This window comes from Drosophila mojavensis, unplaced genomic scaffold, assembly GCF_018153725.1.
Source record: "Drosophila mojavensis isolate 15081-1352.22 unplaced genomic scaffold, ASM1815372v1 contig_36, whole genome shotgun sequence".
NCBI classification, from domain to species: Eukaryota; Metazoa; Arthropoda; class Insecta; order Diptera; family Drosophilidae; genus Drosophila; species Drosophila mojavensis.
This window is the reverse complement of record NW_025318858.1, coordinates 2,132,594-2,157,006: the sequence shown is the minus strand read 5'-3', so window position 1 is coordinate 2,157,006 and position 24,413 is coordinate 2,132,594. Positions and strand designations below refer to the sequence as shown.

The following is a 24,413-nucleotide window of genomic DNA, read 5'->3' as shown; positions in this document are numbered from 1 at the left end:
TATTTAAATATTTTCAATATTTATTAACGCTCAATAGATTTTTAACATAATTTTTTTTAAGCAGTTGAGAGTTTTTACACTGAATATTTATATTGAAAGAAATGTGGCCATAAAAAATGTGAAAATGTGAAAATCGGAAAATTTCCATAAGAATAGAGTCCAAGCGCTTTGTAAGAGAAGTGCACTCTGGGCTATCCATCAATATGTGCAGCAGCACAGCTGCCCCGACCCGCTTTAGCCCCACTCACCACTCCACAGCTTACTGGCTACGTATATATGAGACTATGTCTCTGTATGTGTGTGTGTACTTACATTCATTTCCTGGCAACGTGTGTCCTGTCAAACCGGGTATGCCGGTCACACCAACAACGCCGCCGCCGTTGCCGCCATTACCACCAGCGTTGCCGCCAACGAGACTGCCAACACCACCGCCGACACCGCCGCCCACACCGCCGACGATGCCAACGACACCGCTGCCCGGATGATAACTATAGCCATTCTGTGTCGCATAGAGGGCTGTCTTTTGGTCCTCCATATTGAGGGCCAGATCCATGGAGTGCTCGAGAGCCTTGTTGTCGAGACCGCTGGCCGGATAGTAGGGCGGCGGCGCCTGGTTCTGCTGGGCGGCAACAATCGAAGGACGCACTGAGTCCATTTCGTAGTCCTTGGCGGCGGCGCTCTTCTTCGACTGATTGCGCTTGCAGCGGCAGAACATGAGCAGCAGGCCAGCGAATAGTGTGAATACAATGCACGATACGATTATCGCAATCAATGTGGGCGTGGCCAGTGCGCTTGCCTCCGCGATATACGGACGTCCAACTGAAACAGAGAGAGGGAGAGAGAGATGGAGTGAGCGAAAGGGAACGAGTTGAGTTGAATGAAATGAAGCTATGAAAAACGCAACGCCACTCAAGAGAATGGATGGTTGCTTGAATGCTTCGGCTAGATGGATGGATGGCTGGATGGATGGTCGGATTGGACGGATGGACGGCTGGACAGATGGCCAGCCAGGTTTTCCTGGGCTTGATGGACGAGTGATTGATTGTCCAGCTATTCAAGTGGCGCAATTGCTCGTAATGGCTTTGCATATAATGGAAATCAGTGCGTTTCAGCTCGCGCATCATTATGCCTCACGATCTTGAGTAGCCTCTACACGGAACCACGGAACCACTGTGAACTGTGCACACAATTGTGAATGGCTCAGGCGCACACAATGGACAGTTCGCTTGACCATTGCTACATTAGCTAAGATAAATGATTTGCCTCGTATTTCATCTGCCTCAATTAACTGCGCTCAAACCTTGACATATTCGTGCCACTACACAACACTGGACCTTAGTGTTGTATGATTGTAAATCAGAGAAGCTTTAGGGGTTTAAACTTATAATAGAAATTCTAAGAAATTGGAGTGGAGTCTATATTGCTTGGCTTGCGACTCTTGTTCTACCCCTCATATCTCGCCACAAACCTAACATCTACTCTGCTCTCTACTCTTCTAGCCCTCTACTCCTATGAGTGCACTAGTCCACTAGTCCTCTAAGTCTCTACTCTTCTACCCATCGACTCCTGTACACCTCGACTCCTCTACTCTGCTCCTCCTCTATTCCTCTATTGTTCTACACCTCCACTTCTGTATAGCTCTACTACTCTACTCCTTTAGCATTCTACTCTTCTACTCTCCTACTCCACTCTACTCTTCCACCCCTCTACTCCTTTACTGCTCTACTCCTCAGCTGTTCTGCTTTTCTAATGTTCTACTCTTCTACCCCTCTACTTTTATAGCCCATTAGCCCTCTAGTCCTCTACCCATCTACACCTCTATATTTCTACTCCTCTACTTCCCTACTCTTCTACTCCTCTACACCTGTACAGGTCTACACCTCTACTCCTCTACTTCACAGCTACTCTACTCCTCTACTGTTCTCCTCTTCTACTGCTCTACTTCTCTTCTTCACCCTCACTTAATCCTTATGCCAAGCTTTATATCAATCACTCGTACCATCTTTACCCCCATCATCTTTATCCACCCCATAAACCCTCTTCAATACTCACTCTCAGCATCCGTGTAGTCGCCACAATGTTCGCGATTGTTGCGCAGGCACAACTTGACGCGCACCACGGGACTATTGTCATCCTGTTCCATGGCCAGATTATTCAAAGCAGTCTCATGATCATCATCGTCCTCGTTAATGGTGTGGCCTAGAGCACGTCCTCCGCCGCTGCGACGTGGCGTCAACAGACGATCGATGACCTTCTCCTTGTGCGTGGGTCCATTGCCAGACAGTTGCAGATTATCCACAATGTCAACTAGATCCCAGGAGGCCATGGGCGTATCACCGTGCAGCATTGTCTCCACAACGGCCACTAGATTGAGGCACGTGGCACCTACATCGATGCCCAGGGTCCTGGTGCTCGGCTCGTAGGTGACCTGGAGGGGCGGCGGTATGCGGCTGACTTTCGTTGTTACCGTAATCTCGTTGGAGTAGGGTGAATGGTTCTTGGGATTCAGCGCCTTCACCTTGAATGCATAGCTCTGATGCTGATCCAGCGAGTTGACCTTGCAGGGTATATCACGCTGACAGTCCACCTCGACCCAGTCGGAATTGGCATTCGCCAGTGTTGCACAATCGGGTATCAGTTGCTCCTCCCTGGGCATGGCAACGCGTCGGTAGTTCACAAAGAATTTGGTCTTGCTCAAGCCACCATCGAAGCCCGGATCCCAGCTGAGCGTCACATAGTTGTGACCCACATCGACAGCACGCAAGTTCGTCGGCTTCTCTGGCGGACCCTTCTGCTGCAGGCGAATCGGGGCACGAATGGTGTTGAGGGCGTTCACCACACGGCACGTATACTCTCCGTAATCCGAGTGGGTGAGCGAGTTGATGCGCAAGACCGAAGTGTAAATATCATTGTTGTCCGTCGTGGTGCTGATCTCATAGTGTCCGTCCGAGGACATGGTCAGTGGGGAGGGATTGTTGCCGAATTGCCATTGGAATTCGGGCTTGGGATATGCCTGGACCTTGCAAACAACCTCTGCGGTTTCACGTATATCAAATGCGACCTTGTTGTACTGATGCAGGACAATCGGCTCGTGTTCGATGCGCAGCTGCATGGATGAGTTGGCCGAGTTGACCTCGTTCTGGTAGAGGCAGGTGTAGAGGCCACGATCGCCGGGCACAAGCTGATTGCCGCCTGGCCTGGCTGTGCCGCGGAACTTCAGCATGCTCTGCACGGTGACCATGCCGTTGGGTCCCTGGTCCGGATTCGTCTTCACCTCATACAAGTTGAGCTCGGGCAGGATTTCAACGCCATCCTTCAGCCAGGTAATGCTCGGCGCCGGCTTACCCTTGGCACTGCACGTAACCGCATAATCGTTGTCGGCCACCCGCCGTGTCATATGCTGCTGCAGCTTGGCCAAGAACTGGGGCGGCTGATGAATCTCCAGCACAATCGTTGCCATCTTTCCAATGCCCAGCTCGTTGACCGCATGACAGTGGTATTTGCCCTCGTTGCCCAGATGTGCCTTGGGTATGGAATATTGTGGTCCCTGGGCCAGTATCTTCTGACGGCTCGAGAACTCGCCCTCCATGTCGCGGAACCAGCGATACTGTGGCACCGGCCAGCCCGGTGGATTGGCCGAGCAGGTCAGGGTAACGCCGTTGCCCACATGCACCACAGGTTTGTTGGGTGTTATGTAAGCCTGGCCGGGACGATGACGAACGAGCAGCGCGACTGTGGAGTTACCCACACGCTCGCTGCGCTCCTGACCCTGACTTTGCATAATGTTGACAGCGCGGCATATATAATTGCCCGCATGCTCGGCGCGCACCGAGTTGAGGGTCAGCACGTCGCCGTTGTAGCGAAAGTCGGCGGCGCCCTCCTTCAGCCACTCGATTGTGATAGGAGCCGGATTCGAGGTGACGTTGCAGCGTATCTTGACGGTCTCACCCTCCTCGGCCTCGCGCGTCTTCGACTCAATGACCACGGTGGGTGGATAGAGTATGTCCAGTATTAGCTCCTGTTCGCCGGGCTTGCCTAGACCATTATCGGCACTGCACGTATACTTGCCCGCATCCTGCACGCTCACCCGATGGATGGTGTGCACCTGCGAGGAGCTAATGAAGCTGCCGTTGCGTGTCCAGCGAACATTTGGCGCTTTCGGCTTCGCATCCACATTACATTCCAATTTGGCAGTGCGGTCACGTTCGACCCGCAGCGGATTCTCTGGTCCAACCTCGACGCGGGCATAGTCTGTGAACAAAAACAGGATGTTGAAATTAGCAAGAATATTCTGTTTTTCTTTTCCCTCTGTATTGGGTTGGTAAGGGCTTTTCTTTTTTCTGGGGTTTTCTTTTTTTTTTTTTTGGGTTTGTTGCTGGCATAAATCACGGCTAAGGCCGTGGAGACGGCGGCGTTGCAAATGATGAAAATTAATAAACACAAAGCATTTTGCGTACACAGCGGGGGCTTAATCAGCGCCAGCCAGAAACTTGTAATTGAATTAGTCCAAGGGAGGAGGCAATGGCAGCGGGTTAGGCCATAGACATTAGGCAATTCTTAGGCTCTGATTAGACATAAGAAATTTGTCAATTATTAATTAAAGCTAATCAAGTGTTTCGCTGTGTATCAGCGCATTAGCAGCTCCACAGTATCTGAGCTCTGGCATTAATTACGTAAAGTAGAGCGGAATGGATACGCTCCTTGGCGTAGGCGTTAATCAGCGCTCAAATTGAGGTCTGCATGTTGAGATTGGGCTTATTAGGGATTTTGACAAGAATAGACCACAGTTATCTAGATCATTTACAGCACTGAATTGCAGTAAACTCTACACTTTGCAACACTAGATTTCATATATTGCAAATCTTTTTCAATTTGTTTTGCATAAGCTTATAGCTAATCCTTATCGTGCATTTCACATATGCCTCCGTTAACCAACACTGCAGGTATATTGTGTGCACCCAAAAGGAAAATGTAAATTAATATATATAGAGACTTCTATTGGCTGTCTGTAGCAGTTATGCCAAGCTCATAAATCCTTGACTTGTCATAATTTAAACGAGTTTTGCCACACTCGAGTCAAGTAAATTACGCACTTTACAACACTATTCATTGTAATTTCCTGACATTTTCTAAGCTGCTGCTTCATCTGCCATCTAATCTCTGCCATGCACTTGAGTGTCATTACGACTCCAGTGCAAGTCAACGTCCCTTTTGCATTAGCGGCTCTTATGCACCGCAAATGCTATTAAATTTTGTGGTTTGAGGTGTTCTCTGTCAGCCTTTCTCTCTCTCTCTCTCTCTCTCTCTCACTCTCTCTGTCTCTGTCTCTCTGTCTGCCTGCTGGCCAACAGTTGCCTTTGGAGTTAACCTCACTTAGCTCTACACTTTGTAATTAACTGAGCCGGCTAAGTGTCGACTGCCGTCTGCCTAATGACTATCCATAAAGTCGCCGAGTTGCCGAGTCGCCGACTCGCTTGTCGCATTGACAAGCCGCAATCTCAAGAAAGTGGAGCAAATGTACCCGCAGACGCCCGCCTCTGGCCCAGCTTGTGCAAAAATTATAGTAAATTGCGTGATTCTCGGCTACCTTTTGCTTTGCCGTCTAGGAGGTTTAAGGGTTAGACTTTGCCTTGGCTCAGGCTCAGCCGTTTCTTTGCCGCTTGCCTCGCTCGCTTTGCGTGTTTATGTGCGTGTAATTACATTTGATTGTCTACCTTTTCTGGCCTCCCTCTCCACACTTCACACTCTCTCTTGAGAATTGGAGTAGCCTAGAAATTGTTCTTGCTGGAAATTGACGCGTTCTGCGTGGCCTGCGGTAAATGGCTTCAAATTGGCTTAATTGTCACTTTGTGAACCATGTTTTACACATTGACTCAAGCCCCCCACCTCCTCCTGCTCTACCCGCCGTCTCAAATAACTTTCAGGCTCAATTGCATTCCAAGCCTCATGTTCTGCCAACATTACCCCAGCCAAATGACCTAAAAAAAAGACCAAAGTCGTCTGAGTCGCATACCGAATCGCAGCGCGCCCGTTGATTACTTTAAAATGGGCGGCGAGCGGGCTTCAATTATTTTTCCGTATAGCCACTTTTCGTGTTCATAAATAATGAACGCAGAAAAGCAAAAGCAAAAAGTAGAAGCAGAAGCAGAAAAAAAAATACACAACACACAAATAGAAATAGCTGATGGTCAGGGAAAACAATTTTATGCGTGTTTTGCATATAAATTTCATGCTTTCGCTGCTTTCGAGCCCCCCAAATTATGCGCGCAAATAATTGAATTAGTTTTACATTCATTCTGGAATGTGCCAAATCGTGTTACAAATATTTTTTCTTCTTCTTTCCCAATCAATTGTTAGGTTCAGCTTCCTCTCACGATGGCTTTAAGTAGCTCGCCTAAAAGTCGGCAACAATAAATATCCAGCGCCTAATGCCGCTAATGTGCCATAGATGGCGCTTTACGTTCGCCAATCGCCAATCGCCAGCGAAATTAACAATTTGAGCCGCCATTGCCGTCGCTGTGCATTATAAAACAGTTTATGGCTAATCCGCACGTTCGTTCAATGGCAAACTGGTAAATGAAATTTTCAATTTTCACTCGCTATATACTAACACTAACTCAATTTTCAACTCAGTTCTGGCCACTTAATACTAACGCAATTTATAGCCCGTCGACTGCCGCTGCCGCCGCTGCTGCTGCTGCTGCTGCTGCTGCTGCTGCTGCTGCTGCTGCTAAGCAACAATTAGTTATTGAGCGCAGTAGCTGTTGGCTCCTCCTCCTTTTTTTCATCTTCTCTAATTTCGTTATGGCCACGCGCAACGTTTTAACACACACACACACACACAAACACTCCGAAAAAAGGGGCCAAAAAGGGCCACGTTTTAAGCCAGCTTTGAAGGCAGCTTCAGTTGATTTCGGGCAATTAATTTAATACAAAGCAGGTTGAACGTAATAATGAAAGGAGAGTCAAGTTTAAAACAATGAAAAGTGCAATCAAAATTAGCACCAATATTAATTTTTTTTAATATTAATTTTAATTTTAATTAGAACGGCGCGCTTCGGCTATAAAATGCATTAACTTGGCTTACAGCTGCGCCAGCCAACGCCAACCGAATCCCAAATGCCAAAATATCTTTTTTTAATGAGCGCCACAGGCCACAGAAATGCGAAAGTCGCTGCGAACTTGAAAGCGAATGAATTGATATGGCCAAGTGGCAAGAAACCAAATCCAGACCAAAGCCAAACTTGGCCAACTTAAGATAAATGATAAGGCAAATGAGAGCTAATGTGCGTGTGTATGTGTGTGAGTGTGTGAGTGTGTGAGCTCAGCTCGGCTCGGCGCTCACTTGTAACTAATGAATGCGAAATTAAAAAGTACTGAACTAAGCCGGAAACGTAGCGGAAATACAATAAATTATAGAACCACACAATCCAATTTCAGCATTAACCAAACCAAAACACACAAAAACCTAAACAAATTACAACTTGGCTAATTCGACTGGCACGTATCCTGTAGCCAGCCAAACTTTCAAAATTGGCAACGATGAAGGAGTTAACTGGCAACAGAGTTTTATATAGATAAATATTTATTTATAGTTTTAAGGGGCCTAAAGTGAGAACATTAGTTATCTATAAAAAAAAAAAAAAAAAAAAAAAATCATATCGACATTTAACGAATGGGCATTAAATTGAATGAAGCCTGTATTTGAGGGTAAAATAAAATCTAAAGTGTAATATATTTCGATATTTGTTGAGTTATGAAGATTGACTAAAACCAAAGATAATGAAATAGAACTATCTTTCAAAAGGACGTATCGATATATATATTATTAATGAATCAGAAAACAGGATATCAATCTTAATTGATTGTACGTTAAATCGAATTTCTATACTTTTAATGGTATATATACTATATAAATATTCAATCGAATTTCTATACTACTTTTCCTATCCTATATATATACTATATGCACATTATGTTCTGCTCTTCGTCTATTGCCCACTTCGATGCATTTACAGGGCATTCAAAAAGCACTCGAAGAACTTTCAAGACAACAAGAGCCATAGCAACAACAACAACAACAACAACAACAACAACAATACACAATTAATGCTTTAATACGTTTTGCGCTTGGCAGCTGCGTGCGTTTGCCTCACTAAAATGTTATTGACCTGCTGGCTAGAGGCTGACAGTTGGCTGGTTGCCTGGCTGCCTTGATTCCATTCCATTCCTTGGCCGCATAGCTGTTGGCTGCGATTCCTTACTATCATGGCCAAATCGGTCGTCAACGCATCGCAATGTTACGTTTCCCTCTCCCTCTAACTCACTCACTCTATATCCGTCGCTTTCGTGCTTTTCATGCTACTGCTTTTAGTTGATATGTGTTGCGCCATGATTTTCATCATCTACTAAATGTTTTTCTTGGCTTTCAAGTTCTTCTCGACTGTGAGTGTGTGTCTCGTTGTGTGTGTGTGTGTGTGTGTGATTGTGTGTTCGCCAGCTTGTTTTGCCATTTTGCTGGTTTCTGCTTGCCTCTGCTCTTCCTCCTCCTCCTCTTTCTCGCCCTCTTCATCCTTCAGCGCCTCAACAGCCACTCGCCTACCTATGCACAGCTCTTTGGCTTTTGTAACTTGTTAGTTTTCTTTAGTGCCCATCCACAAGTTTCAGCTCTCCTCATGTTCTTGTCTTGTTTTCCTATTAAGTCAAGAATTTTTATAGCATTTAGTTGGAAAAGCTCAACATATTTTTTACCCCTGCTACCGTAACGATGCCCTTGTCCACACCCCCACACCACCTCCATCGCTCTATCCCTCTGTCATTCCAAAGATATGTACGTACGCATAACTCGTGCCTGCTGTCAGCGCATTTGAGCTATGAGCTCTTGTGGTTTCTGCTTTGGCTTTTTATTAGTTTCTTGTTGGTTTTCCTTCCTTCCCTGCTCTGGACATGTCGCAAGTGGTTTTGGAACTTGCCCCGCTAGGCCTGCAGCTGCTCTACGACTAGGCGGCGGCCATGGGTCAGTCTCATGTCCACCCCACCATTTCAGGCTAACTAGTTACTAAATTGAGCGCATAAACTAAAACCAAAAATCAAGAGCAGCAGCAGTAGTAGAAAGAAATAAAGAACGAAAAAAATAAAATATATAAAGGAAACTAGTTGATTTTGCAGCTCATAAATTACAGCAGCAAAACATGTTACAGCAGCGGGACAAATAAACAAGCGACTGAGCTGCTGACTGTGTATGTGTGTGTGTGTGTGTGTGTGTGGCCATTTCAATAGTGTTTACCAAGCACATAAAACACGAAAACAACGGCAAAAGACAACTTGATGACAGATAAGCGGCAAAAAGTCAAAATAGAACAGAGCAGACCTTGGACGATATTAAGCGTAGCTGAGCACTAAAACTGCTTGGGAATTATAGTTGAGAAGCAGCTGCTAAAAGCTGATTGCTATAAGAGCTTGAACTGTGTGCGCCAGTGCTGACGCAGTTAAGTTTTAAGTGCATGGCTTTATGGTTTCACTGAGCTGATTAAGGTAAGCTGGCTTTAAAATAAATATCTTAAATATCTGAGTTTGTCTTAAGAGAAGTATTTGAGGGTATCTGGATTAAGTTAGGAAAATCTTCAAGCTTTTATACAACTCATCCAACTTGCTTGATTTGCCAATTTCTATGGTTTAGAGCCTTTCATTTCCATAGTTAGTCAAAGCATAAGCAACTTACTTAATCTCGTTTCACATCTACCATAAAAATGAAAACAAATAGAGACACTTAATTAATTGTTGAACAGCTTTTGGCCTTTTTGAGACAATATCTACGCCAGTATAGAGCAAATTAAGATTCTTGAGAAAAACAAACAGCTGCTGCCGCTGCTCAACTGAAGAGCCCCAAAAACTACAAAGCAAAGCAAAAAACATTTTACCAAAAATAAAAAAAAAATAAATAAAAACCCTCAAGCTAATAGAGATTTCTATCTTTAAGCACCGCAGACGAATCGCTTAAAGTGCACAAATATATAAATATAAAAATCCAAATCCAAATAAAACAAAAAACTCATATTAGAATAAAGAAAATTTCATTTTAATCGAAATACGCACAAAGCTCTTAAAAATTGCCCGAGAGAAGCCAACAAAAATTTAGATAAACGCAGCAAAATGCGAACGAAATTTGTATTTTTATTAGCCACAGATGCAGATCGAGCGCCATTGATATGGTTAGATATAGGCGACAATGGTCGAATGGGCAGTCATAAAATGGAAATCAAAAGATTTTAGCCAAATATTTTGCCAACACAAAATGATTTATGAAATGTTTTGCATATGGACATGAATTTATTTACTTTTTTTTTCGCTCGTTGGTTCAGGTCACAAAACAAAAATCCATAAAGAAGGAAAAAAACAACAAGAAACATATGAACATTAAACAACTCGCAGCAACTGGCCTCTCGACAAATAAATAAATATACGAGCGGCACAAATTGCGTTGGCCAGTTTATTTTTATGCCACAATTTGTGGCAAATCAATGAAAAAAGAAATGAGAGGGAGACAGAGGGCGAGAGAGGGGGATAGAAGTAGAAAAAAAGCAACAACTTTTTGACAAAAACTAATTTTATGTGCTTCGCTTTTTCGGTCATGTTAAAAGCATAAACAATTTTACAAATTTCAGTTAACGAGAGAATGGAAAACAAAATAGCAGCAACAACAGCAACAGCAGCCGCTGCAGCAGTCATTGCAATCAAAGCTGCCCCAAATTAATTTTAGAATAGCAGCTGAAGAAAGAAAGAAAAAAGCTGTTGCTGCCCCACGCTTTTTAAAAAACAACAAAATTTTATATTGTCCGGCCGGAATTTTAATAGGAAGAAAAAAAAAAGCCCAGGAAAAATAGGAGAATCCGCTGCGCCCACAACTTCTATTTCATTTGACGTCAAAAAATCTTTTATTGTAGACCTCACGAAATCACATTTGACCACTGGACATGAAATATAGCTTCCTCAAAGACCCAGATCTTAGCCATCTATTATTCATAATTGTTCTTGGTATCGTTGTCGTAACTATTTTCATTGCTGCAAGCTACTTCTTTAAGAAAGCCGCGAATATTGAAGCAAATCTCCAATATAGCCACAATGTATAAAAACAATTACAAAAATACTCAGCGATAAAAACAAACGCATTTTCTACCCAATATATATATTTTTAAATTTGTATAAAATTAAAAAATAAATGCAAAAAATATAAATTATAGAAAAATATTTTATATTGTATATGTACATATACTTATACTTTTATTGGTATTTACTTGTATATTTATTTTTACTTATTTATTTATTTTTTAATTTCAATTTTTAAGTTGTTCTATATTTCTTATATTTGTTTCAGTTGTTTTTATTTTTTTTATTTTATTTATTTGTTTATTTCATTTTTTTTTTCTTTTTTTTTAAATTTTATTTCAACTCTTTTTGAGTTATAGACAAAAACTAGTTGAAAATGGCAAGCAAAATCAATGTTAATAGAATGAAAAACGTTGCGCATCAAGCAAATCGTAAACTGAATGACAAAAGCAAAAAATAAAAAATAAAAAAAAACAACAAATATTTAACATGACCCCAAAGTCGAATAAAAAAAAATAAATAAATAAAAATGGGCCAAACGAATCTAGCAGAGCCTGAACTAGAAAATAATAAAAAATAAATAAATAAAATAAAAATACAAAAACTCGGGCAACACGTAAAGCAAATTTTTGAATGGTGTAATTTGCTAGCGAAACGAGACGTGTAGCATGGCGGGGCGGGTAGGGTGATGGGGAGGGCATGGCAGCTGGGAAGCCACACAGATGCTGCAAATAGCTGAAACGGTTGAAACAGTTGAGCAATTGCAACAGCACCAATTTTATTTTGGATGCTTTGTTTAACTTTCGCATGTGGGCTACAGGCAAAGCGAAAGACCGAAAGAGCGAAAGAGACAGAGATAGACAGAGATGGGATATAAAAAGACGTAGCACAGCATTAGGCGCAATACGGAATTACTTGCAGAAAATAAAACAAATAAAACAAGTAAAACTTTTTCAACGTGCCTCCAGAGAGTTTGATGAGAGGGAGGAGAAGAGAAGGAGGAGGAGGCGGGCTAGAGTGAGAGAGAAAGAGAGCGAGCGTGTGACCTATACTAGCTTATACCAGCCTATGCCTATATACTTCTATAATAAACTCGATTCGCTTTTCATTTTCATTTTCGTTTTCATTTTTATTTTGTTGGGCCTGCGTTGCCTGCCTCCTGCTGCTGCTGCTGCTGCTTCTGCTTCTGGCCAAGTTAGAGTGCGTAGGCGCGGTCTGGGCAAACACTAAGTGGCATTGTCTTGGCAACTGGCGCGACAGCGCGTCCTTTGACCTAAATAATTAAATTCAGTAGAGCTAGAGGAAGACAACAGAAGCAAAAAGAGAAACAGCAAAAGAAAACTTTGCTTTTTAGCAGCAACTTGCGCTGTCCTTGGAGTCCTTGAGAGAGCTAAACTTGTGCAGCAGCTGCTGCCTGACTGCCGGCCTGTGCCTGGCAACCAGATCTATGCCATCAGAGCTCCAGCTGCTCCAGCTGCTGCTGCTCCTTTTTGCAGCAGTGCATTTCATTTAATTTGATGTTAAATTAATTTGCTCCATTGCAGCAGCTCGTCGAGGCAGGGCGAAGGGGCGAGAGCGAGCGAGTTGCAGCAACTGCAACAACCGAAGCACTTTATGCAGATTTCATTGCCTTTGTAAATATTTAGTTAATTTGAAGAGATTTTTAGCTAGCTGTCTTCAATTTTCAGCTTTGTACAGCAGCGACAGCAGACGGCAGACAGCAGACAGCAAGACAGCTAATAGTCAGTTCAGGGCATGGCCATTGCTAAGCAGTTACGCAACCAAGTCCTAAGAATATAAACTGATTGGCAAGCTATTTATCATTCAGTGTTTAACAAAGTTTGCTCAGGCGCTGCGGAGCTTAATACGTCAGACAGCTTAAACAGTTTCTTGGCCAAATCATTCAAAGCCTAATGGGCCTAATAGAAAATATTCAAGAAATATTTTTATATATAAATTAAATTGTATGTGTAATATAAAATTTTGATTATAAATTCTATCATTATATATTAAGTTTACATATAATTTTATAGATTATACTCCATTCAATTTTCAGAAAATAAACTGAATGCCAAAAAATTTTATTTCTTTTTCATTCTTCTTCACTTTCTACTTTTTCTATTTCTCTTTTTTAGCCTTCAACAACTTTTACCAATATTTAGCGCAAAAAACATCTAACCTCGATCCTTTATCAAATGCATTTGAGCTATTCAAACAGAACTATTCGCAAATACACTTTTTTATGCAAATGAACAAATTCAGCAAATATTTTCATTTTGAATTTGAATTCTCTCTTTGGCTTTATCATGGGTTAAAGCGACTGACTGACTGGCTGCCTGTAGCTGTTGTTGTTGTTGTTGTTGTTGCTGCATCACTCTAGGCACTGGCAATCATCATCGTGAACAACAACAAGATGATGATGATCAAACTGTTATCATCATCGAGCGACATGTGTGGCAAGCCGGAGGGCTAAACAATAAAAAACACATCGCAGGTTGGCTCGTTGTTATGGCAGCAACAGCAACAGCAACAGCAACAGCAACAACAGCAGCAGCAGCGACTGCCCCCAGCGGCAGTCGAGCAAAAGCCACCGCCCAGCCCCACACGCATGGCCCCACAGGCGGCGTCAGCTGCTGCTCAATGTTATTGTTGTAGTCATAGTTGTAGCTGCTGCCGTTGCTGTTGCTGTAAGTCAAGTAGAAGCTGCTGCAAATGTAAACAATGCAAACGGCAGCAACAGCAGCAGCAACAACAACAACAACAACAACAACAGCAACAGCCGCTCGCCAGCAGGCGAAATGTAAATAAAATTTTTTTTAAATTAACTGCCAGCCACGTGGCACCAACACACATGCCCAGTGGCCACGCCCCCGCCCTCCACCTCTCAGCTTTTTTCGGTGAACTGCAGGAAATGTATCTACATATGTAGCGTACAATATTCAAGATTGTTGTTCATATTGCTGCCAGGGCCGAGTTGCTGCTGCTGGTTCTGATGCTGATGCTGCTGCTGTTGCAATTGCTGCTGCTGCCGTTGTTGCTTCTGTTTGTTTGCCATTTTAGCTTTTGTAACTTGTTCCATTTGTTCTGCACTCTTGCCGTAGTTTTCGCATTCACATTTTCTTTTTGGCTTTTCCGAATGGGAAAACTCAACTACAACTACAACTACAGCTGCTGCTGCTTCTGCTTCTGCTGCTGCCGCTGATGTTGCATCCTCGTCAATAGTTTTGTTGCGAGTTTCGTTCTGCCACATTTGCCGCTTGCTTCGCTTTTATGTTCCTTTCTTTGCCCGCATGAGTTGAGGAGGACTTTAGTGGCTCTATAGTCGTTATATGGCCAGTACTTAGGTCCAATGTAAGCGGAATGCCAAATGGCCAAATGCGTGCGACTTTGGTCTGTTGTCAGTCGCTGAGCACAGATACTGTGGCTAACTGATTGCATTTGACCTAAACAGCTACTTAAAGGGCGAGTGGAGTGTGTTAAGTGTGGGCAGAGTATAATATGAGAAGAAGTGCATGGATCGTAACCGAATATAAGAATATAAACTTGTGTCTGAGAATCCCCCGAGAGAGTTTGTATAGAAATACTTGCATAAGAAACTTGGTTTTCTTTGCCTAAAGCTTCATTTGGTATACATTACTCACACAAAGATTCCTTGGAGAATGATTAGATTCTAGGATAAGCAAACTGTGTTGTCAAGCATCATTTCAATCAAGGTTGCATGTCAGCTCATATCAGATTAACTATTTTGAGAGGCATAATAATAATGAAATATGCGTGATAGTATGAATCCTGTAATGGGCTGATTCCTTACTGAGAGGCAAAGACAGAGCATTGCCAATCGGTATATTAGAGTCAATAAAATCAATAGAGAAAGTGAGATGGATAGAGCATTGCCAATACGTACAGCAGCGTATATAATCATATATAGAGAGATGGAGAAGTAGGGAGATTATGACCCATCTGCTTACATATAAATCTATATAGAGGTAGAGAGAGTATTGCCAGTTCGTATAGAATCATATAGACAAGGGGCGAGTCAGAGAGAGCTATATAGAGACAGATAGCATCATATAATGTAGACAGGAGGGAGTATGGTTTCATATATAGCACACAAAAATTAATATAGTGGGAAACCATTTTCAATTCCTATAGTAGCACCCACAAATCTGTAAAGTGAGAGAGCATTCTCAATTCGTATAGCATCTCATACAGAGCAATCTATATCATTTTATTGGTTTCGCTCTGCTATCTATGCACTCGGCAGCTGCTGGAGCCTAGCGTAAGGCATACAGACGGAGAGGAAATGGATGCTGCGAGTTCATATAACCGTGCAAGGCAAGCAACATGTGTGCCGTAAAAACTTTACAGCACAAAAAGAGAAAAATTAAATAAAACAAAGAAAAAATGGAAAATTGAGGCAAGGGGCGTAGTGTTTCATGTGCTCATGTTCCTGGCCAAGCAGCACAATAAATTCATATACAGACGCTGCTGTGCTGTAAATATATTTCCACTTTGCCAACAACAAAGCTAGAATATAGATATAGATATATATATACATATATATATATATTCACATTGCTCTATATCACATTTGGTATGAGTTTCACTTTTCAAAGTTTCGGCTGGGCAAATATTTTTGATATTTGCGCAAATGAAAATGAAATGAAACAGTTGCAAATAAGTTTGAATATGCACAAAAGTTGAAATTAGTCGACCAACCAGTTCAAATGCAATTATAATTATGCAATTAACAGAATTGCAAATGCGAATCAAACACAAAAAAAAAAAAAAAAAAAAAATCAAAAAGGAATTTACGAAAATTCATTTAAAATTTAAGAGAGCCAGAAAGTTGGGGAAAAGTGGGAAAAGCGCATTCAAATGCAAACAGTAAAATGTGTGGAAAGCAAACAAACAAAGGCGCCAAATTAAAGCAACAGGAATTTGACTTAAACGAACAGAATTATCGAGTAAATATAAATCTAAACAGCTGCAGTTTATATATGGAGCAATTTATTTTAGATCACTTATCGACTCGTTTCGAGTTGTTTACAAAAACATTTTTCAGTTCTCTTGAAAAGTTTTTCCGAAACATTATGGCCAAGGCAAAGAAGTCAATGAACATTTGTAAAGCGCATTCATTGATCGCAGCATAGATTGAAATTATGTTAACAAATGCTGATGGAAATACAATTTTCATACGAGTGCCAAAAAGTTGAGGAAAAGTTTGCAATTGTTGGAAATTTAGCAAAAGATTTGCTGGCAATTTAAATTAAATTATAGCATGAGGAAAAGCCTACATATTGCTTAAATTTCTATTGTGAGCAATAAAATGTGATTGTAATTCAATCATAATAAAGGTAAATCAAGCTGAGCGCATGAAGTATGGGAATAACAGGCAGATAAAGAAGGAAGTCTTTAATAATGAGGAAAATATAAGGAATGTATACAAAAACCAAAGTGAAGTCTATAGATATCTATATCTATATCCGAGACTTATCCGATTCATATTCCGCTTAAAATGTACAATCGATTATTATCGATAATTCGAAATTGTGATGATATAAATATGATCTGTTTATAATATATACATATAGGAATATATGTTCAAAATCTATATCTATATCATAGACTTATCCGATTCATATTCCACTTAAAATTTACAATCGATTATTATCGATAATTCGAAATTGTGATATATAATAAAAATATAAAAATGATCTGTTTATAATATATACATATAGGAATATATGTGCAAAATCACAAATCTCAGTTTATTGTAGATCAGGAGAGAGTTCTCAGTGAGAGTTAACAGACGTGTTTACTATTGTGCTCTTCAATTATTCTTGTTTTCTTAGTTAATTATTTTTATTAAATTTCACATAATTGCGGTTCGGTTGTATATAGCAAATATCTATATTATCCTGTGCAAGGTTTGATCCGTTGTTCACTGCGTTTTTAATAATTTGCTTTTTTAATTTGTGAAGCTTTGTGTGCAGTGTTCATTAGTTTCATTATTTGCATTTTTGCTTTAGTGTTTCTATTTGTTGGCGCTCTCCCCAGTTCACTCTTTCTAAGTTTGTGTGAGTGTGTGCATAAGTTGCTCTCACTATCTACGGTTGTTGTATTTGCCTCTCTTGAATCTTTGATTTTTGTGGTGTGCAAGTATACTCTCTCGCTGAGGACTTTTGATCTGCTCCGTAACGGCTGTTTTTGTTGTTGACTCGCTCTCTCAACATATATTTTCGTTGCGCTCTGTAACGGCTGTTTGTTGTTGGACTCGCTCTCAACACATTTATACCTCTCTTTGTTGTGACATTTCTGTTTACATTCAGTAATTTTGTGATCTATCCCGATTGCCAATATGAGTTGCTGCAAAAAAGCTTGCACTTTCAGGCAAACAGTTGATTCTGCACAAGCGCAATTTATAAGTTGCTGGCTGTGTGATAACATGATGCATACTAAGTGTGCAGGTCTTACTGGGCGTGAATATGACAAGATTATGTCTACTACTAAAACTGGTAGTGGAGGCATACGCTGGTCTTGTCCGATTTGTTTGGAAAAACAAATAAACTTTTCTAAAATGTATAGTGCTGTGAGGTCTCAGTTTTTAAAACTGAAGAAGATTTCTATGCAGTTGACCAGTGACATGGCTGCTGCTGAGGAAATCTTAAATCAGTACGGCTTTGAAAGTCCTCTCTCTCAATTGGATACTCCTTTGTTGTCGGTAACTCCTTCTGTAATAGTACCGTCACCTAATTCGCTTGCTCCTCCCTCACCTTGCGCTTCTGTTTTGTCGTCGGCTCCCAATTCTCTAGATCCTCCTTCACCTTGTCCCATATCTGTTTCTCCTATTGACGCTTCTATTGAAACTCAAGCCCCTGTCCCAAATTTGGATGCTACTTCTATTGTTGCTCAAACAAAGAGTGACAATAAGTCAGCCTCTCATAGCATTACCTTATCTGTTGTCTCTCCTAGAAAGCAAGTTTTCTTATCTAGGCTTTCATCTGACACTACCATTGAGGCAGTATCGGCTTTTATCTCAAATAAGATTCCGGTTAATGTTTTTATATCGAAGTTTAGTTTCGCGACACCGCGTGAAATTGCTTCGTTCAAAATCAATGTGCCTGTAGAACACTTTAAAACCCTTTGTGACCCTAATTTCTGGCCACCTCATGTAGTTGTTCATGAATTTAAACCCAAAAATCGTAACAGATCGATGCCTATTTCAGTAAATTTACCTTCGGTGCAATCTTCATCAAACGTTGTACCAAAAAACTAAATTACTTACAAACCTCTTCTCAGCTGTCCCTGATTTATCAAAATGTACGTGGCTTAAACTCAAAACTTAAAAGTCTTTTCTTGCATAGTTTCAGTGTACAATATGATATTATCGCTTTCACTGAAACATGGCTAAGTAGTAATATTCATAATAGTGAAATTCTTTCAAGTAATTTCACTATTTATAGACTCGACCGTTCGTCGCGCAGAGGTGGTGGGGTGTTAATTGCGGTTAAGTCCATTATCCACTCTGAATTGTTTACCTTTTCGTCCCTTCATGATGTGGAGATTATAGCGGTTAAATTAACTCTCCCATCGTGCTCATTATACATCACATGTTCTTATATCCCTCCCTCTTCTGATGTACAAGTTTATGCTCACCACATAAATTGTATTAAACAAGTTAATGAACATGTAAATGATAGAGATTGTCTTCATGTGTTGGGTGATTTTAATATTCCGAACACTTCTTGGTCTTCAACTTGTAATGCAAATTACTTTATTCAGATGTCTATGTTTCAGATGAACTCTATTTCAAACCATCTTAATCGCACTCTTGATCTTGTGTTTGTTAATCATGATTCGCTCATTAATGTCGCGAGATCAACTCCTTTCTCCTTACCTGAGGATATATATCACCCCACTTTAGAGGTTTTATTAACTATCGATAATCCTCCCTCTACTACTCCAATGCCTTCTAAACTTCGTCGCTGTTATCGTAAATGCAATTTTGTTTTGCTCAACGAACTTATTAATTCAACAGACTGGTCTATTTTATATGAGTCGGTTGATATTAATTTAGCATCATCGTTTTTTTATTCTACCTTAAACTCTATTCTGGATGTTTGTGTCCCTCTCCGCCGTATTTCGCCAGTTTCAAATAAGCCACCTTGGTTCACCAATACTCTTTCGAACTTAAGAAACATTAAAACTAAATGTTTTAAAAATTACAAAAAAGTCTGGTTCAAGTATTGACTGGTCCAAATATTCCATTGCCAAGTCAAACTTCAATCTTTTAAATTCTAGCTGTTATGAGAATTATCTTACACGTTGCAAACGTCAGTTTACTCGTGATCCCAAACAATTTTTCTCATTTGTAAACTCGAAGCGTAAATCCTCTGGTTTGCCGTCCTCATTTGTCCTTGGAGGTGAAAAAACATGCAATGATCAGGATTCCTCTGATCTATTTGCTGATTTTTTTCAATCCACTTATTCTTCTGCTGATCTCTACAGCAACTCATATCCTTATTCTCTTCCTGAATATGGATCTATAAATACTCCCAAAGTTACTGCATCCTCTCTGGCTGCAGCCATTAAGACATTGAAATCATCTTTCTCTCCTGGTGCTGATAATATTCCTAGTTGTGTGATTAAAGAGTGCAGTGTTTCTCTTCAGTCACAATTACTAAAATTGTTTAACTTGTCCTTGGATACTTCTGTGTTCCCTTCAATTTGGAAAGAATCTTTCATCATTCCCTTATATAAAAAGGTGGAAGATCTGATATTTCCAATTATAGAGGCATCGCGAAATTATCTGCTATTCCGAAGTTATTTGAGAAAATCATAACATCGGCCTTGCAGCATTTTTGCAAATCGATTATTCAACCATCTCAACATGGTTTTGTTCAAAATCGATCTACGTCCTCTAATTTACTTGAGTTCACGTCGCTTGTTAATGACAGCTTTTCCAAAAAATGCAAACCGATGTTATTTATACGGACTTCAGTAAAGCATTTGACTCAGTACATCATTACATACTAATTCTTAAGCTTGAACGCTTAGGATTTTCACCCAGTCTTGTCTCTTGGATTTCATCCTATTTAACGGGTAGAACCCAAAGAGTCTTGCTGAGAACAGCTATGTCTAAACTTATCTTTGTTTCGTCTGGTGTACCTCAGGGTAGCCATTTGGGCCCATTGCTCTTTTCCCTTTTTATAAATGACCTTCCTAGTTGTATCTCGTATTCCACTATATTTATGTATGCTGATGATGTAAAACTTTGCCTTCCATACTCCAGGGCAAATGGACATCTTCACCTTCAAGATGACCTAAATGCATTTCAACTTTGGTGTGTGGCAAACCAGCTTGACCTAAATTGCTCAAAGTGTATGACAATGACCTTCACTCGTACCGTTCCTCTAATTGTTGATTATAAAATTAGCAATAATTCCTTACGACGCATCTTTACAGTCAAAGATCTTGGTGTATTCTTTGACTGTAAACTTAACTTTAATCTTCATATTTCTACCATAATTAATGAAGCCAAAAGTGCGCTTGGCTTTATTAAACGTTGGTCTAAGGAATTTAAAGATCCTTTTATTACCAAGCGCTTATTTACTTCGCTTGTGCGTCCTATCCTAGAGTATTGTTCTGTCGTATGGTCTCCGCAACATAAACTGTATCAGGATCGTATCGAATCGGTCCAAAAACAGTTTCTTCTCTTTGCCTTAAGAGACCTTAGATGGGACAGTAATTTACGATTACCGTCTTATCATAGTAGGCTCCAGCTAATTGATCTTCCATCGCTAACCAATCGCAGAACAATTTTAGGAATTGTTTTTCTGCATAAATTGATTAGTGGTGATATTGATTCGTCCTCTTTGTTGGGTCGTCTAAATTTTTTGGTTCCGTCCCGAGCAACTAGACACTATCGTCCGCTTCATTTACCTGTGTGCACTAGGGATTATTCTTTGCACAGTGCGTTTCATGTTCTTTGTGTTAATTTTAATAAATATTATCACGTTTTTTCCTTAGAGCTCTCTCCTCCTAAAATAAAAAGTGTACTATCAGCTTATCTTAGGGAAATCACTCACAATGCCCAGGCATAAGCATTGGCATACGCTTTGTGCTAATGTTGTGTTAGTGATTTCTCAATTCTATTCTTATACTCTATTTTTGGCTCTTCCATTACTCTTTTCTTTTTATTATTATTTCTTATTCTTTTTATTAACTTTTCTTGCAACTTCTCTTATTACCGGCCTTTTTCTTTTTCTATACTTTACCTCTTCTTATTTTATTCTTTTTTTATTATTGTTTTTTTTTTTAACTCCTTTTATTTATTTATTTATTTTATTTTATTTTTTTTTTAATATTATTATTATTTTTTTATTTTTTATTATTATTTTAAGAATTATTTTAAGTATGCTAAATATTGTTTAATAACCTACATTTTAATATTTTATTTTTTTAAGTTTTCTTACTAACACTTTCTTTTCATAGCTTCAATAGTATCACTGACCATATTTGGCTGTGAGACGTGGGCATAGCCGGCCGGACTGGCAAATAAAATACCCCCATCGGGTTGGTGTTACTATTGAAATTATATCGTGTACTTTGTATAGGCTTTTTTAAATTAAAATTGACTCTCATTTTTGTCAATAGCTTTAAGAAAATAAATAAATAAATAAATAAATAAATAAATAAATATATAGAGGAACATACTAAGATCCGCTCAGCTCAGCTTCTCCATCAACAATATCTATACTTTAAAGACACAGCCACGCCTTCTTCTGCCTGTGACATACAGTTTCACACTTGCAATAAAATAGACAACGATTTGCTATAGAGCTCAGTAAAGTTTCCCCAGGTCACATTTGAAGCTTTAAATTTTAGGAGCTATAATTCAACCCCCAATTGGGAACTTTTGCCCAAACAGAAATCAGGCTCCATGCACACTCGAATTTGCCACTCGCACATAATTTCAACTGCAAACGAGGCCAAAAGCAAAATGTCAGCCAGGGGCGTGGCAGCACAAGGGCCACGCACATATGCGGTCATATCAAATTTGTTTTCAGTTTTTTTTTTGGTTGCCTCTCAAGTTGCAGCACGCTTTCGCGGCGGTTCATGTTGATGCGCTGCTGCGTTTCATTAGGCACAAATTCACAAATGACAGAAAAAAGAGTAGAAAACCAACTCTAAATTCAAAAAGAGAACCATTTCTGGCTCTGTGTGTGTATGTGTGTGTGTCCGTGTGCGAAGTCAAATGTGGCTGAAAATTTTTGTAAATAAGGAAATTTTTGTGCGGCTTGTGCAAATTTGTGCAGATTGCGCCAAATTGCATTGCGCTCAACGCGGGACGCAAACACAGTGAAGCCCCCTCAGATGCGCCCGTTCTACAGCCGGCGCTGCTTAAATCAAACAAATGTGCAAAATTAGCATTTTGACATTACAAATTTGACATATTATTGACATGTTTATGCGGTGCGAATTGAGTGGAGGCCTGCCTGATGAATGTAATGCATAGGAGGGAGTCGTATGAGTGTAGGGTATATAGAGTTGAAGCGTAGAGTGACTCTATGGGACATAGAGTGTTTTGGAAGAGCTTATAGTAATTCTATGCATTAAGTATCTCTGTAAGGGAATCTATATGGAATGTGGGGTATAGAGAGATAAAGAGATATGGACCGTAGGCTATAAGAAAGGTGAGAAGAAATGACTTGTTCTATAAGAAATAATTTGCACTCATGCAGTAGAGTTTAATAGGGCATTATAGCTAGTATAAAGTCTAGCTTTATTGCAAAGTATAGAGCATCCAGGGCTGCAGTCATCCATAGCAACTGTAGGGTATCTAATGAGCAGTAGATCCAATGCAATGTTGCATAGAGCAGCATTTACTGTTAAGGAACTTTCACAATCTCCACAAATTTTCCCCTTTATCAAATTCCAACTAATATATTCTTGTGTTCGGACAAACAATTCGCAAATATCATTGAATCTCGAAATTTACTTTAATTAGCAGCTGATATGAAGCAGCGGAATGTCTAAATATATATGCACAAGCAATATGGGACAAGGTTTGCTCTCCCTCCCTCTCTCTCTCACTGTGTGTGCTTTGAGTGGGCGTGGCAGCTGACAAGTTTGTTTAGTCAATTGAAACAATGCCGAGTTATTGTTAGGGTCGTCGCAGCACCAGCACCAGCAGCAGGCGATGCATTGTTGCTGTTATTTACACTATTGACAGCATCATCAGCACCAGCAGCAACAACAACAACAACAATAGCAACATCATCATCATCATCGGGGCACATCATCATACAGCTCAATCCTCATCATATCAGTCAATAACAATAGAGCTTAAAACGCTGGCCATGTTCAACAATGCAAAGTTTGTTCATGGCTTGACTGCATATATTTATCAGTGTGTGCGTGTGTGTGTGCGTGTGTGTGTGTCGATGTCATGAAAGCAACAGCCTATGCTTGGCTATTGCTCGCTCATTTATATGTAATAAAATCTCTTCTAGCTATTTTTACAGCTAACTAAATATAAATCCTTTGTTAAGCACTACAGTGAAGACTCGTTAGCAAGACAATGACTTGCTTTTTGTTAATACTAATTTCTTCGCTCAATAGCCTTGACCCGTTCGTAAATCGCTTGCTTGCGGCGTCAATCAAGCAAATTCCTGTTATCGCACCTCCCACGCCACACTCAGGTAACCCAAGGTAATATCGAAATTAGGGCCCGCCTCAGGTGCCACAGTTCGGCTAATGCGCATAATTATTGTATTTCAATTAATTTGCCTTGGCTAAGGCACTGAAGCCCCGAATGCTGCGTAGCTGTTATCGACATGTCCATTTAGATCACGCAACCCTCTCTCCCCCTCCCACGCTCGCACTCGCCTTTGACTAGCTAATGACGAATATCCGACATGCGAACCGCAATACGACCCAAACTGACCTCAGCACGCAAAATGTCTTGCGCCAAGGCGTCAGGCGTACGGCGTAGGGCGTATCTTCTCGATTCCTGCTGCTTGTCGCATTTTGTTTCACTCGAGGCTCGCATGCGAATGCCAATGCTCGAATCTTTAGAATGTGACAGGCAGGCAGAGGCAGAGGTAGAGACAGAGGCAGAGACGGTTGGACGGCTCTGAATGGCGCTGCCATGCCAACACGCCCCACTAATATGCCCCAAAAGGCTTCGGGGCCAATGCACGATTATGGCTATGCTAAGGGTTTTCTGGCATCCTTTTGTTTCAGCCGTGGCTGCCTCTGCGGCTGCCTCTGCCGGCTGCGGCTGCTGCTCGGTTTCAGCT

At 40.7% G+C, this 24,413-nt stretch overlaps 1 protein-coding gene across 1 annotated transcript in view; it reads right to left on the bottom strand.

Annotated features, from left to right (window-relative positions):
• LOC6575757 (Down syndrome cell adhesion molecule-like protein Dscam2) overlaps window positions 1-24,413 on the bottom strand; it is a gene marked incomplete at its 5' end in the record, with an annotated part of 63,315 nt that overhangs the window by 22,364 nt on the left and 16,538 nt on the right. Inside the window, 2 exons of the mRNA XM_002001725.4 lie at window positions 313-819; window positions 2,053-4,251. Of these exons, the coding sequence (XP_002001761.3) occupies window positions 313-819; window positions 2,053-4,251 (2,706 nt within the window). The remainder of the gene's footprint in view (window positions 1-312; window positions 820-2,052; window positions 4,252-24,413) is intronic.